This window comes from Macrobrachium nipponense, chromosome 42 (genome assembly GCF_015104395.2).
Source record: "Macrobrachium nipponense isolate FS-2020 chromosome 42, ASM1510439v2, whole genome shotgun sequence".
NCBI lineage: Eukaryota > Metazoa > Arthropoda > Malacostraca > Decapoda > Palaemonidae > Macrobrachium > Macrobrachium nipponense.
The window spans coordinates 52,056,031-52,072,873 of record NC_061103.1 but is presented as its reverse complement, the minus strand read 5'-3'; the positions used below and the strand labels follow the sequence as shown (position 1 = coordinate 52,072,873).

Genomic DNA, 16,843 nt, shown 5'->3' with positions numbered 1-16,843 from the left:
AGAGCTCTGCCTCCTTACAACCTGACCCAAACCACACATGGTTCTCTGCCATTTTCACCCCTGCATCTCACGTGTTACTAATTTCGCTATTGTTAATCCCTTCTTTTGAACACTTGTGTTGCCCTCCTATAATTTCCTTTCAGCTACCTGCCAGGATTTGCATCCCACAAGGAATATGAGATAATAGAACAGTCGTCTAGGATCAAAACAAGAGAACAAGGGACCATTGGTCATCACTTGGTACATATAGAGGAGATGATTACCCACACTTTGCCACTGTTAGCTATTGAGTTGATTGAGAGGGTACTTTGCGAGAGTCTGGGACCCTGTGACACTGTCCCTATTGAGTTTAGGTCCTTCAGCCCTGGACCTCCCCACTGGTGAACCTGTAGCCCAGACGTGTCCACTATCTCTCAACTTATTTTCCCTTGGTTTGGACTAATTGCAACGCCGCTTCCACTGATGCTCCTTGCAACAGCAGAGCGAGTTCATTCCAGTACACACGTCTCGTCCACGGAGGAAGTTACAGTAAGTGGAAGTTGTAGTTCAACCTCAATATTACCATTACTTATTTCCTAAATCCCAAATCCATATCCTTTGCAATCTCCCTCAGAGATTTTGCGTGACTGCCCTTTGATTCATATGATTCTCATAACTATACCAGTGTCAACATATCAGTGAAACGATTTGGTAATCCCACTTGTATGTTACAACATCCTCCTGCATTGCAGATCCGATTTCGAGTGCCTGTTGTGTGTGCCACTTGTATAGTCAATAGTTCCACCCTTTGGCCATTGCCAGCGCCATATCTGGTCAAGTATTTCTGGAACCTAATGTAAAGAGTTCTATGTTTTCTCTTTGTACAAAGTCGCTTGCAAGCATCCTATTCCTCTTTTTAATGATGAGTTTAACCCAGTGAGGTTATGTGCATATCTGTAGTATTATGGCACTTCGATTTTGAGAGTGTCACTTGTACAGCAACTTGTAGTGTCACAGGGCCCTTTGTTAGCTCCTGTATTTTTTCTTCTGATCCCCTTTAGTGAATTATGTGTTAAGTGGACAATTCAAGTTTCCCTTGAATCCCAGCTTAGTAGTTCAATCTATAGATTTCCATTTCTATGCTGCAGTCAGTTTTGCGTTTCTTCTAGATCTGAGAATGGCATTAGTTTTTCATAATTTTCCTCCTTCATACTAAGTGCAACATTTTGCATGTTTTTAATCTAAATTGTTAAAGACTTTAATGGTATCACTTTTTATTTTTCTAGGTTACAAAGGTATTGTCGACGTACCTCCGTTGTAAGATAGGATTCAAAATTATGGGAAAGTTATCGGACCTTCCAGTCTAATGAAAACAAGAAAATATTGGCCTCAGTAGCTGATAAGCCTCGCTTAATCCATTTTGTTGTCTATAATACTATTTATTAAAGATTAAGAATATATCGTAAACGACGAGATTTAACATATCAACAAACTTGGATTTACTTAATTCCTTGAAGCTGTTGTTCCCATTATACATTTTGTTTTCCACTATTTCTATGACCTCTTTCGTAGGACATGATTTTGTATATAAGCTCTTGATGTCTAATCTTAAATGATAGTCATTTTTCTCAAGTCAAAAATGTTCCATATTATCTAAAGATATACGGTAACTGTCTAAGGTATGTCAATTCCTGGCCAACTTCTATATATAAGGGATCATGAAATTTTGGGGATTTTTTGTTAAACCATTTAGGACACCAGAAATGCTTCCAGAGGTAAATAAACGTTTATACTCTTCTTCTGTTGTGATTTCCTTTTTCCTTTCAAATACTTCAATATGCTATGAAGAAGGACATTTTCAAAATACGCTGGACCATTGAGGATGCACACTATTTTCTCTAAAAATAAAAAAAAGTGACATCTCTTTTTCTGAATCAGGAAATATGTCTCTATTTTTGACCTATATTCCTCAGGATCTTCCTGTCCTCTTGATCAAATAGCGATATATCATGTTCCTTTTCGTATTCTTCAGTTGCGGTAAAAAAAAAAAAAAAAAAAAAAAAAATGAAGCTTTTTGATATCGCTGAAAGCTACAGATATCGTTGGTTAATTTGTCTGATTCAGGAAGGAAATAAGAGTTTCTAATTTTTACCTGAATTCTTAGGGTCATCACGCCCTCCTGAGCCAATAGTAATTTATCCATTCTTTCTTGTAGAGGTATCGAAGGCGGTGAAGGTCAAGAGTGACATCGCGTGTTCAACACCCACACGCTTGAAAGGCACCAATCAAATTTGGAAATATTTTAAGACCAATATATCGAGATAATTACCCAAAATATCTGGTTTATTTTTCATTTATATATATATAAATATATATGTGTGTGTATGTATATATAAACACATGTATGTAACGTGGAGTAAACCAGATGTTTAGGGTAATTATCTCGATGTATTGCCCTTGAAAGATTTCCAAATCTGATTGGTGCCTTTTGAGCGTGTGGGTGTTGAACAGGCGGAGTCACTTCCCACTGCTTGCACCGCCTTCAGAAAGACCTATAGTGAAATTATAGCCAGTGAATGGCAAGGGCCTTCTAACCTGCAGGTGCCGAGTGTAGACTTCACCGCATCGTCTCTTACAGCTGCTAAGTAAGTGAAAATAGGTTCCCGGTTGTTGTTACGAGTACCAAACGCTGAGTGGAGTTTCTTTGGACGGTTTCACTTATCAGTAGGACATTTCTCTCGTTGGCTTTATTGACTGAATTACGATCACGTTAGTCCTTCTCTCCATATCGTTTGAGATCACGTAACATATGCAGATTTTGCAGTCACTTTTCCCATGCTTTGAATTTAATGGCTTATCCAGAAAATTCCGAAAGTAGTTGCAATTTTATATAATATTGATCCTTGCCAAATTTACTTCACTTTTCAAATATAGTGCTAATTATGTCTCTGGAGATGTCATATTTGCCGAAATTGTAACAATCTTTTTTCATCCTGGTGAATCATTCTTTACCTATTTCCTGAAGTATTATGCATCTGGATTGTTGTTCATTGACATTGCTGTCCTTTCCACTCTCTGGTATGAAAACATACTTTCGATATGGACAACTTCCTATTCCACTAACGAGCAGTCTTCTCATGGCCATGCGTCCTTTCCACTCTCTGGGGTTATGAAAACATACTTTCGATATGGACAACTTCCTATTCCACTAACGAGCAGTCTTCTCATGGCCATGCGTGTCAGTCATCTGCAATGTTTGGGGTTCGTTCCCCGCCTGCTGCTCTCTCTTCTAATTGAGTGCAAAATGAGAGTCGAAGATGGTTGAGAAAGGAACAGGGCAGGGGACATTTGCCTTTCCGCAATCTGGCGGTCTATTCCTGCATGTCTCTCTACAAGGCCTGTTTCCACCACCATTCGACGATATGGGACTGATTGACTGACTGGTCCACAAAACAAAAAGGTTCTGATGCAGCATGGTGCTCTGTGGACTAACTGGCAACGTTCAGCATCTCTTCGGCTGTCAGCTGCATTGCTGTTTACTTGTTACTTCTTATCACTCTTCTTTTGTCTCATCCCACCTCGCTGTCCATCTTCTTTAACATGCGCCAGTTTTTGTCTGCTGTTTCTAACCAAATCTTTTACCAGAGCATCCGACAATCTAGATATGTGTTCAGGGAGTCTTATTATTATTAACTATAATAATGATTGTGGGTGTCTTTTGGGATCTGGAGGTATTAAAGAACAAAAAGTTCAGGTTAAAGGTAGGAGGGATTTGGAGACTGTTCAAATCTCGCGTTCATTATAAATGTCTGGAGAAATGTGCATAGACTAATTACTGTTGGTAAGAGCAATTAGGAAGTTTTGAAGTACCTTGACTTTGAAGTTCTTTTAGAACTTGTACACACTGCACACCAGGTCATTTGGCTGTAAATGGTCATAGTGACAGACCTCAGTGAATACTAACAGTGAAAAGCGATTTAATATGTTACCTGTCTTCAGCCTTGAGGATTATTCATGTGGAGGCCTAGCACTTGATTCCCACTGTGGAAGTGCAGACTTCTTGTATGACATTAGACTGTAGGCGTATGTTGACACGAACGTTGGCTGCTTCGTGTCTGGGACTCGGTTGAGTATGGGTTCAAGCCTAAGTCGAGGTCAGCATTGAAGCTGGGACTGATACCAAGGTCTCTGGACTTGAACTGATGATCAGCCATTTGCAGGTACTCTTACACCTCTTGAGCTATACAGTATGGCACTGCAAGGGTATGAACTCTGCAGGGGGGATTTTTACCCTAGAAGGAGGGTATTTGAGCTTAGGGTTTCAACACAAACCCCGAAAACTGGAGTTGGTCTCAGCGGCGGTGTTTTAGCCGGCAGCTTCCAGCAGTGGCTCTGATTTCCTTGGAGAGTGATAGCGCTGCAACCTTTTGTTCCTCCATCTTGGTGACCCGGATTCTGAAAACAACAACTAGAAGGAGGGGCCGTTGGGAGGGTGAGGTGCATGTGTTCTCAGAGAGACAGAGAGAGAGAGAGAGAGAGACAGAGACAGAGACAGAGAGAGAGAGAGAGAAGTTAGCAATTGTAAAAGCTGACAGGACCACACTTGAGAGATTGCTAAATGGGAAAAGTTCGATCGAGGAACTGACTGGGGCCCGGGACTGGACACGATAAGCTAGATCAGGGAAGGTGTGAATTATTACACTACAATAGCTACTGCCTGACAGGTATTGTTAACCCCTGAAGAGGTCAGGGGGGCGGGGATGAAAAGAAATTTGCTGAAGGGATTGGTCCCTTTGGAGAACGTGTTTAACAGGCCATTGACTGTCTAGGATTAAAAGAGGGAACTATCCCGACTTTACATTAATGACTAGAAAGTCAAAATACTCCCAAGAGGAATTATCAGATATGATTATGGGACGGACCTCACACAGATGGGGAAATACGTCTTAGGATAACATTCCAAATCTCACCCTTCTGGTGTGGCGGGTGGTTGAGAGGGACTGAACTTTTATTTCGTTTTTCTTATTTGTGAGCGCAGGTGTATATATCTATATATATATATATATCTATATATATATATATATATATCTATATAATATATATGTACGTATATATATTCTATTATATTACATACATTATATAAATTATATTTATATATCTATCTATACATGTCATAATATACATATAATATAATATATATATATATATGATATATATCATATATATATATATAAATAGTATCTATATATATATATCTATATATATAATGTATATATATATATATATATATAATATATATATATACTATATATCTATATAATATATATATATAGACTGGTAAAAATGTGCTGGTAACAACAGAATTCCATCTAATAAAAGGAGCCCATAAAAACACCATGTAGAGAGAAAAGTACTATAATTCAGAGACTGCTGTCTCTCTCTTCAGGTATATGATGATACCTGAAGAGAGAGACAGCAGTCTCTGAAATATAGTACTTTTCTCTCTACATTTTGGTGTTTTTTATGGGCTCCTTTTATTATATATATATATATATATATATATATATATATATATATATATATATATATATATATATATATATAGTGTGTGTGTGTGTGATGAATGCCTCCTCTTCCCATTCACCTTGTAAGTTCCTGCTGTCACTGGTCGGAGCTTTAGAAATCGATTTCGGATCTCATCATTAACAATTATCAGTCTGTTTCTAAGTTTCTAAGAGCATAGGAAGTACTGTTCAAGAATATGACTTTTTTTAGTGATACATGTATTACTCATCTCACTGATTTCAGGATGGGTCGTTCATGCAGAGGAAGTTCAGTCGCGCATCTGAAGCTTTTGATTCCTCTGATGCTCTTTGTTGGCATTTCTGAGGGATCACCACTGGATTATGGGAGGTTAGTATTAAGCTATCATTTTCTTATAAGGAAAACTAGTGTATGATATTTGACTTGTTAAGGAAATACAGAGAAAAAGGCTACGTAAATCTTTACACACAAAAGCTGGACAGGCGAAACTTATTATTTTATTGCACAGTAGTTTTAGGAACAAAGTTTGCATGAATATTTAGGCTCATGTTCCCCTTTGCTTGAACTTCTAATTGAATTCTACTGTTCTTTTCCTCGTCATATTTTCTTCTATATTCTAATTGTTAAATCATCATCCGTTTATGATATAGATGTCTATATTTATTATTTATTGGAGACTGTAAAATTTCATTTGCAGATGGAAAGTCTTAGCTGTCAATCTTGAGCAAGTGAGCGGAGACGCTTATCCTCCCACCCTGAGCAAACTTGAGGAAATGGAAGCAGAGGGATACTTGGTGGTCCTGTCTGCATCAAAGATCAAAGGTGAGGAAACTTCCATAAGGGACAGACAAACTTTGTTCTTTATGTCACTGAAAACGTTTTCTTTTTTCTCTCTTTTCGTTTAAAAAATCAAATCCTTATCACTTATTGCTCTACATTTCAGAAAATCACTTTGGTGGAAGTTAATTTAGAACTTCCCAAAAAAATAGAGTACTGTCAGTAAAAATCGCCGTGGTCTGCAAAATACAAATCTTAACCTTTTTTTTCTCAAAAAGTCTCAAAAGTTAATATTTTCAAGATGAAAAATTCTATTTCATGAATTAGAGAAGGGAAAAATAACAGTTTAAAGTACTTTACTTTATGTTTTGGAATGAAGACTTAAAGCAGTGGCACTCTAACCACGGGGTAATAAGTCACAATGTTCCTTTGACCAAGGTCTAAACTGCTTTCGTGTTGCCTAATATCTTTGGAGAAAGTATCATCGGTCAGAAGCTGAATTTTGTAATAGTTTTATTGCACATGTATACCCCTTACATACCAATCTGATACTTTGATGAAGTACTTCATACTCATGTTTTCAAATGGCATCTCCATCTGTGAATAGTAATTTGATAATTTGTTAATTTTTTTATTTCCATATATACATTTAAGTAGACGCTGCCTTTAAAAACAGGATTGGAAGGAGCATATTGTATGTACAATTCAAGGATACAGTCATAGAGGATGCAAAGAATATTTGTGGGTATGGGAGGTTAGGAAGCGGGAATAAGAGTATTCTGTTATAACCACTTCTTTTTCATAACTTTATGAAAAAGAAATAAGCGGAGTTATGGAGGAATAAAAAGATTTGATGTGATGCTCAATGAGAAAAAAGATCATGTACAGATATACAGGAAGTGATATAGGATAGTAAAGAAGGAAATGAGAGAGACAAAAAGAAGAAATAAAGTGATGAAAAAGATGTGGTAATATCAGAATACTCTGTATGGAAACACAATACTTAGAGAGAAGTCATTATGCAAATGGATCTTAGAATAAAAATGAAAAGGAGAATATGCTGTATATTATATATATAATATATATTATATATATATATATATATATATGGTATATATATAATATATATATTAATTATATGTATGTATATGAGATAATTAAATGTGGAGAAGAGTATGAATTGAAAGTGGCAGTGAATGTAGATATGTAAGGATGGCAGTTAAGAGGTGAAAAGAATGGCAAAAAATAGTACCAGGAGATGATGGGATCACAAACAAGGTGATGTGACACAGTGATGGAAAATATGACCAAGCGACTGACAAGCATGTGTATGGTATATCTGGATGAGAGGAAAGTTTAAAGGACTGGATTAGATGAACAAGTGTTCTTTGGTGCAAGGTTATGTTCTCAGAGAATGCTTTAGGAATGATTTTGGTTAATAAGACGAGAGGTGAAAAGTTTATAAGGGAAAAGCAATAAGTATTTAGAGATATGGTATGTCAATCAAGTGCCTGGTGTGAAACGGTTATATTGCATCTGAAAATTCAAGGGAAAAGTTATTCATGGTATAAACGGAATTAATAAAAGTTTACGATACAAGTGGCAGAGATACAATGTAAAAGATGATATGGATGTATGTCATAGAACATAATTTGTTGACAGCAACTGAGATTTTTCATATGGATAATGATAATATTTTGTAGAATATGCAGATCGGAACGTTCCTGGTTTAGTGTGAAAGTAAGTTTGAGGTAAAAGTGTATATGTTGTCATAGCTGTTGAATAACATATAATCTTTTATTTCAGTACGAAGCTAAGCTCATTCCAGTAGAAATACTTGACTCTTTTTCAGCCTATCGTGAAAAGAGCTATTTTTACTTTTACAATATTGATTATTAGACATTTATACACCGCTAAAAGTAAATCTTATTATTCTAGTTAACATTTCATATTCTCGAAAATGAAACTTGTAACGCCAGTGATTTGTTCAGCATAGCATTCGTTCGTTCTGCATTTTCCCGTGTTTAAATGACAATCGAAACTCGTGTTTTTACTGTAACAGGCGTTGCTCGCAAACCTACTTCTTCTGAAGCATTTTTTCTCAATAACAGGATTTAATGATGTAACCATATATTCATTTTTTTAATCTCAATAACAGAGATTGCTGCCATAGATGTATCTTCTACAGCTTTGTCCAGTGGCTTTTTTTTTTATCTTTACCTTTACATTTTTTTTAAAGCCACGTATTACTGAGCTAAGTGTATTTTCTAAAACTATATTCCTTCCAACCACAGGTATTGCTGAGGTAGCTGTATCATCTGAAGCTTTAAAAGATCTTACTAAAAGGCAGGATGATGGATTAATAACCTTTGATTTAATATGTAATAATCTTCGTAGGTAAGTCTTTAGTTGGGGGTTTTTTCTCTATAAATGTATTGCTTTCCAGTGATATTTTATGTCCCAATATCTATGAACACTTTCCAAAACACCTCGTGTATTCTTCCAAGATAATATTATTATTTGGCTTTTTAATATTTTAATTATAATCGTCAGTACTTTGCTATGTAATGTAAATGCCTTTTCTGTAATTTTGAAACACTAGCTGTTGACATTAAGCTTGATTTTACTTAAATACAGGAAGTTACCTTTCTGTAAATATCTAAATGTACTGTTTATCATTAAGTGAAAACTTTATTGCTGGATTTTTAGAAGCTCGGACAGTCTCTCTCAGCTTTGTGATAGCTTCATATGTAGTATCAGTGATTTTGATAAGCAATAGCCATTAGCTAATCATACTTTCAACCTATCAGACCTTGTTTCCTATCAGCTATTATGTTATGATAGTTTTGATGGTGTTACTATTATGGTTCTCTCAGGGCTCATTAAGAATTACTAACTAATATCAAGAATTCTCTCATGGCTGGTCTACTCTTGGTTCCCTTTCTCATTTTCAGTATATAACATGAGATCTTAATGGGAAATTTAGTATGATGGGGATCATCGTTATGTTTCATATCGGGTTTTTGTTTTTGTGTGAGATTCGACTTTCTCTGTATAGATCAAGGGGATCTACCTTAGGTTGTTTGACCATACGGGCTTCCTTGGTTACCATTCATGATCTTTATGAACATCCATTTGAGCAAAATATATCACGATACATCTTGATACAGATCATTTCATTCTTAGCCGAATTAATGTTATTTCCTGTACTTATCTTTGACTATGGTAAAATACTTAAATCATTATATAAGGACTAATTAAATTATATACTATATATATATATATATATATATATATATATATATATATATATATATATATCTATATATATATTATTTTATATATGTATATATATATATATAGAACATATATATTATATATTATATAATATAATATATAATAAGTATATTATAGTATATATGATATATATATATATATATATATATTATATTATATATATATCTACATACATATATATATATATATATATATATATATATATATATCTATATATATATATATTACTACGCATTGTATATTCAATATTTATTTGGTTTACCTAGCAAAAATTTTTATTGTTTACCAACTTGAGTTATTGAGTTGTACTTTTATAAAAAATTGAGGTTGTCAGTAACCTTTCTTGTATAATCTTTGAATTTTTTTGTTCTTGCTTCTAAGCTGTTGGGCCTAATGTTTCGTAAAACCTCCTAATTTTGTTTCTTCAATTGTGCTGGAATATATATTTTCTTTGAAATCCCCCCCAATCTGCCATTTACAAGTTCTTTCTTTGTAAACTTATTTTAATATTTCTTCTGTCTGCTAAGTAAAGGACAAGAAGTCGAAAGGCCCTGTAGACCTCTACCGTTTCTCTTTCCTTCGTGGACTTTGTTTTAATATACATACATATATATATATAGCAAAGTTAAACACTGTATCCGTGTTCTAATATGTTGTAGGAAGCCCACAAAAATTCGGAAAAAATTGAAAGTTTTTTATTTAAGCTTTCGGAGAGTACATTCTATCCCTCTTTCAGAAAGAGGGAGAGAATGTACTCTCCGAAAGCTTAAATAAAAACTTTCAATTTTTCCGAATTTTTGTGGGCTTCCTACAAATAATTATATATATATAATATATATAATATACAATATACATATATATAATATATATATATATATATATAATATATATATATATATATGTAGTGGATGTATGTATGTACATATAAAATTATTATAGCCACAATGCCTTCTTAACTTCTTTAATTCTTTGAACTTGGATGTTCGGCTTTGTAGTGACAAGCGTATCCAAAAAAGAGCAAAGAATTCATATATATATATATATATATATATATATATATATATATATATATATATATATATATATATATATATATATCTACAGAGAGAGAGAGAGAGAGAGAGAGAGAGAGAGAGAGAGAGAGAGAGAGGTTAAAATAACCTAGGGCAAACCTGTCTCCTTTACACCTTACCAACCAAACCAACACAATAACCAAATAAACCGAGTTATTGTTTTTCGGGATTGCCTTAAGGTACCAGACAATTTTATCAGGAAGAGTTTTGTAGTTACGCTGCCCTGCATAATATTACAGTCAGCTTCTGTATCTAGTCCCAAATTCTAATGACTAGCACCAATAGTAGATAGAGGCATGAACATAGAAAAGCAATGGTATGATGTATACTGAATGACTTTAACTTATATTATCTACTGCTCTTCTCAGGATATTACCAACCAGGCTCCCAATCGATCTAATAATCAAGGCAAGTAATTTTATGGATAAAGTTAAACAAATTGAATTAGAGAATGGAAAAGTAAGCTAGGAAACAAGAGAGTCACAAGTAACTGTGTCTAAACTCAACTCTAACATAGGCCAGTTACTAAAACATCTGAACCCATCACAGATGAAATAGAATTTGAGTTAAAATCACACTCAGATCGATAAATACACTAAAAATCAGACATGTCTCAAACTTTTTTTTTTACTTCATTACAGGGCTGCTTAATTATCAAGCAGGACTCACAGTCAACTGCCAAGTGCAATTTTTGCCAGTAGGCATGGCGAGTATTCCCTTTATGCCCAAAGAATGTTTCACACTATGGCAAACGTGAACATACCAATATGAATAATCGCTCAGTATGCATTTGTTGATGTAGATGAAGAGTCATTAGTTGAGATAGATGCCCAGAATAATCAGCAAGAGGTGAAGTAAGCAACTGGAGTCTCCCTGCTAAACCATAAAAACTCAGGGGTAACACATTTTTTTTTCATTTTTGCTTGAGGAGGAGCCACCAGAATGCGATATAAGCTCTCCTTTTCAACAATCTGACTTTAAGGAAGACCAAAACAAGGAACTCCCTCCCTCCCTCTCTTTAATATTCCTGTTTCCCTTATGGTTCCTTGTCCTTCACCTGAGACTTCTTTCCATCCAACTGGTGGTAATTTGGAAATCTTGCAAAATATCAAGGAAACCATTGATAGTGGGCATTATAGATTCCCATCGTGAATTTTAGCAGCCTTGGATACAAAATAGGGTACTGTTATTAAGACATTTTCACCCTATACAGGAGAGACTAAAAGGTCTGAGAGTGCCGCCTGAATAGATATGGGTACTCTTGCTGAGGAAGTAAGGTACTTAGGGCAGGCTAACAACAAGCCCAAGGCTAAGTGAAAGTTGAGCCAGTCTCCAAGATTATATTAAGATACGATCCTGACTTCCATGGGGATGCCCTCCCGCTGCTGTAATATTAACAGGTCTCAGTGTTTTCACCAACTCAGACTTCAATCTAACCAGGCTGGGAGAGTCAGGGAAACTTACTTCAACCTCTGATGCCAATAGCAACAAACCTTGGTTTGACACATTGTAGAACATATGGAAATTTGCGACAGAGCCACATCCCAGTAAGCAATGATCCTTGGTACTACCTTCTGCTGGAATACAGAAATTGCCAACAGAAGCTTAGTGTTCTGTGGTTTTTATGGAATGGTGCCACAGGGCCTGAAGGAAAGCATAGGTGGGCTCAAATACATCTTTCCCCATTATCATTGTTATTTCATTCCTTCCATTCTGCTGTGATTTCTTTGCAACGTCTTAGTCTATCAGCAGAAAAGAGCTGTATCAATTTCCAGGAGTTCTATTCTACCAAACCTAAGAATCACTGGTATGACCTGGAGTCATACAAACCTCCACTTGTTACGAGAAGGTCTTATTGCCAATAAAGGATGGGGCGACAGCAAGAACAGCACAATCTTAGAGGTGTGTCTATTCAGTGAAAGGAAAAACTACTCTAGGAATGCCCACTAAGGGCAAGGGAGGAGGCCGAGCATAATAGGACTTTGCCTGTTGGGTGTCCTTTTTTGATGCAACACTTACAGTGGAATGCATCCCTTTGAGGACGCGGCGTCATGTCCAGTGGTTTGTGGTGGCAACGGCCTCTTTGGAGAAGTATGTGCTGAAGATTCTTCTAAAGGGAGCCATGGAGATGTTCAGCAGGCATCAGCCACTGCTCATCAGTTTCTCCAGGAAAGAACCCTAGATAGATGGGCACTGGATAAGCTAAAAAAAATAAAAAAAGCACTAATACAAGAATTTTTTTTTTTTTTTTTTTTTGTACCTACAGTGGATCCTAAAACCCACCAACTTCACGTGACAATCTTTGGTGGGGGCTTCTTTTACGGACATGACAAGTAACACAGGGCTATCTTGCATGCCCATTGTCCCCCATCTCCAGAAGTGAAGGGAATTATGATCTTATCGGTAACCATTACAAGGCAGGATAAAGAACCATTGTGTCTTAAGTCCATTTATATTTTTTTGCTTTATTAGAAATTACACCTTTTTTGCCAATATCAGCTACGAGAGACTTCTTGATGATAGTTGGTTTTTCTTACTGGGCCAGTGAGAAGACAAGGATAGCCCCTTTGAGGATAAGGTAAAAAAAGACAGGGTTTTCATACATTAAAACTTTACCTTTATTGGTTTCTCCATGGCTGTCTGAAAAAAATATTTTTATTCGGTATTTTATGTATATAACATATAGAAAATTTAAGACAATAGAAAGAACTTGGGCAGGAAAACTAAATATTTGTTTGATGCAATGTCTTTATCTTTTTATTGAAGGGCATTAGATTTGGAGAAGCGTGGTGCAGGGAAAGCCCTTCCTCGGGCTCCAGTTACATTCACCTCTTACATGAGTTTTAGCCAAGTGAGTAGTTTATAAAAACCTTTACTACCTGTTTTGAAGTTGTGGTAAAGTTTGTTAACGCTTTCCTCATGTAGCTGTTGTAGATTATTGTTTTTCATGTTGATTTATAGAATGTGTGGATATCACCGTATGTAAATGATAATTCTTGGAAAACTTCTAAAACATGTAGGTAATGTACAATACTGTGCCCATTGAGGATGAAATGTAAAATGGTAATGACGTGTCAAAGCCTCAGGAACATTGTTTAATATATACATAATAACATATCGATTTAGGTTAAAAAAAATTATCAACTCTTCCCTGGGTCATGTACTAACACAGCATCATAGGTGATTTCTGGTGTTTGAAAATTCTGAGCCATTTTGAAACATTGGTTATGACAGATTTCCAGTTACTTGGATGGCTTACAAGCCCAGTACCCCAACAAAATCCGAGTGGATAAACCTGGAAGGACTGTTGAAAACCGGGCTGTTTACCGTGTTCGGATGACTAATAATATCACAGATAACGTGCAGAAGAAAGTTGTCCTTATTGATGGAGGTCAGTGCATAAGATCTAATCGCTACCAGAACGGGATTTATTTTCTTACTTTTTATATATTTTTATACTATTCATTATATTATTTAGTACTGTCCATCAGCTTTTTGTGTCACCTATATTCCCAAAGCTATCCATGCTTGGCCACCAGCCACACTTATTGAAGATCAGAAAACTATAGTAATTGTTTGATAAGTGGCTATGGTAAAATAGGTGCAATCTTTATTGTACTTATTCTCCAAGAACTGTATGATGCTAAGAAAAATGGAATACGGCACATATTTGGCATATAAATATATGGTAAAGTTGTCACTGTGTCATTACATTTTCGTATGCATAGTTATAATAATTCCAGTCATACATTGCATAGAAGTAGATCATCTGTCATAAACACAGTAGAAAGTCTGTTTCTTGTGTAGATGTTTCTGTCATGCCTACCTTGCTTGTTAAGAAGGAAAATTATGACTCTAGATTCTCCATATTCTATATGTCACTTAAACTTTCGCCATAACTTTTGAATGGTAAGGGGCACGCATTCTTTGCCAAGGAAAGTTATTCTGATGTCATCAAGCTTAGTGACTTTATGGCCTTTCCCATGACCCCCAAACTAAAATTGGGCCCCATTAAGGGACATTCTATTCACTAAAAGGCCTATTATATGGACAAAATCACTGTGGTTAATTTTCAATATTCAAGTACGGGATTCACAATGCTTTAGCAATACTCCCAGAATGATGCTGATAATGATGACGATGAGGATAATTAATATTTTATTATTTTTTACAAATTGTAAAACTGAAATCTGAATTTTTTGATTGCTGAAGTTTTTTCAATTTTAACATTAAAGAATGTACTGCATTTGGGGCTTAGTAAGCTTTAGCCTAAGTTCTATATCTAGTTATTTATTCATTTTTACAATGGATAAATGAATGGGATACACTGAATACACATTTCTACAAAGTATCCATGAAGAGAAAGTTATTTAAATTTTGTGACTTGCGGTTTTATTTCTAGGTATACATGCTCGTGAATGGGTTAGCCCAGCTGCTGCCTTGTATATCATCGAAACACTTATCGCTAATAGTGGGCTAACAGAATCTATTGAATGGCAGATTATGCCCGTGCTTAATCCTGATGGATATGTTTACAGTTGGAGCAGAGTAAGTTGGTTTGATGGTTTACATAGTATTTCAATTCTGTTTCCTTTTATTGAACATAGTAAAAATTGCCTGATAAATAGTATCCCATCTTTTAATATCATTGTAGACTTATACATATATGGCAGTTTTGATACTCCTATTCCTTTATAGAATCGTTTGTGGCGCAAGAACAGGTCAAGGTCTTCCTCTTCCACTTGTATTGGCGTTGACCTTAACAGAAATTTTGGATATCAATGGGGAGGTAGGTCTCATTCACTGTCGGTGTTAGTGAGATTCTTGATGTTCATTTATTTGACATAATGGTGGAAGCGAAAAGGAAAGATAGATAGAAGAGATATTTGGAATGATAAGACTGAGGTTTGTTGAAGAGAGTAACAGATCGCAGTTGGAAGACAAACAGTGTTTACAAGAGGAGGAACGACACAGTACAACTCAAAAGTGTAATGATTCCAAGAAGTCACGTCAATAAGGAATAATCTCTACCTCGGACTAGCTCTTGATCCCCTTTACATGTCTTTTTTGCTCAAAAAACATTCTGTCAAGTTTAAGAAACTGTAACCCCGACCTCTCTTTTATAAATAAACCTCTCAACCTCTCTTTGATTCAGTGTGAACTTGAAAATGTAGAAATAAACAACAAAAGTACTTCTTCCAAGTCCCAAGTTTCACTACCTTTCTACCGTGGATGTAAGGATATGTGTGATATATATATATATATATATATATATATATATCTATATATATATATATAAATATATAATCTATATAACTCATCTCATATTAAAGATCCTAAAAATAGAATAAATCTGGAATTTCATTGTAAATATCTAGAATGTCAGGCACAATGAAAATTATAATAACTGATAGACATGCATACCTCAATTAATATATAATTATATATATAAATATAATTATAGGGTATATATATATATATTGTCCAATTGGTGGGGAAAATGAAATGTATGATTATGTATGATAATTTATGATATAATATCCGAGGTAGACGAATAGATATTAGGAATAATGTAGCTCATATTATATTATTATATATATCTATATTATATTATATTATATTATCTATATATATATATATATTATATATTATATATATATATATATATGAGGATATGACATGTCTATCAGTTATTATAATTTTCATTGTGCCTGACATTCTAGATATTTACAATGAAATTCCAGATTTATTCTATTTTTAGGATCCTTAATATGATGATAATAGTTACATCCAACAAATCGTTTAATAAATCTACAGTGAGTTGCACATACAAAATTGCAACAATTAATACTCAGTTTCTTATTTCTTTGTAAAGATGACTGTTTGATATTTCTTATTTCAATCTACTCTATCCCTGCTGCATGATAAATCTCTGTTCAACTGCTATTTTAAGGTATGATCTTCCCCAACCTATTCTTGAATCTTTATGTTTTCCTATTTACGTTCAATGAATATCTTCAGTTTCCTCGTAAGGGTCTCAAGCCTCTGCTGCATAGAGGAGTACGTTGGGGCTCCTGCAGGCACAATCATTTTCGTTGTCGTTGACACCAGTGGAAAATGAGAACTGTAACTGTATGTGGTTATGTCACCTAGGTTTCCTTGAGTACAAGAAT

At 35.0% G+C, this 16,843-nt stretch overlaps 1 protein-coding gene across 1 annotated transcript in view; it reads left to right on the top strand.

The window, feature by feature from the left end:
* LOC135213384 (carboxypeptidase A4-like) overlaps window positions 1-16,843 on the top strand; it is a 78,297-nt gene that overhangs the window by 5,748 nt on the left and 55,706 nt on the right. The window contains exons 5-13 of the mRNA XM_064247360.1: window positions 144-303; window positions 2,473-2,624; window positions 5,788-5,892; window positions 6,221-6,345; window positions 8,595-8,697; window positions 13,437-13,521; window positions 13,905-14,061; window positions 15,073-15,218; window positions 15,369-15,459. Of these exons, the coding sequence (XP_064103430.1) occupies window positions 144-303; window positions 2,473-2,624; window positions 5,788-5,892; window positions 6,221-6,345; window positions 8,595-8,697; window positions 13,437-13,521; window positions 13,905-14,061; window positions 15,073-15,218; window positions 15,369-15,459 (1,124 nt within the window). The remainder of the gene's footprint in view (window positions 1-143; window positions 304-2,472; window positions 2,625-5,787; window positions 5,893-6,220; window positions 6,346-8,594; window positions 8,698-13,436; window positions 13,522-13,904; window positions 14,062-15,072; window positions 15,219-15,368; window positions 15,460-16,843) is intronic.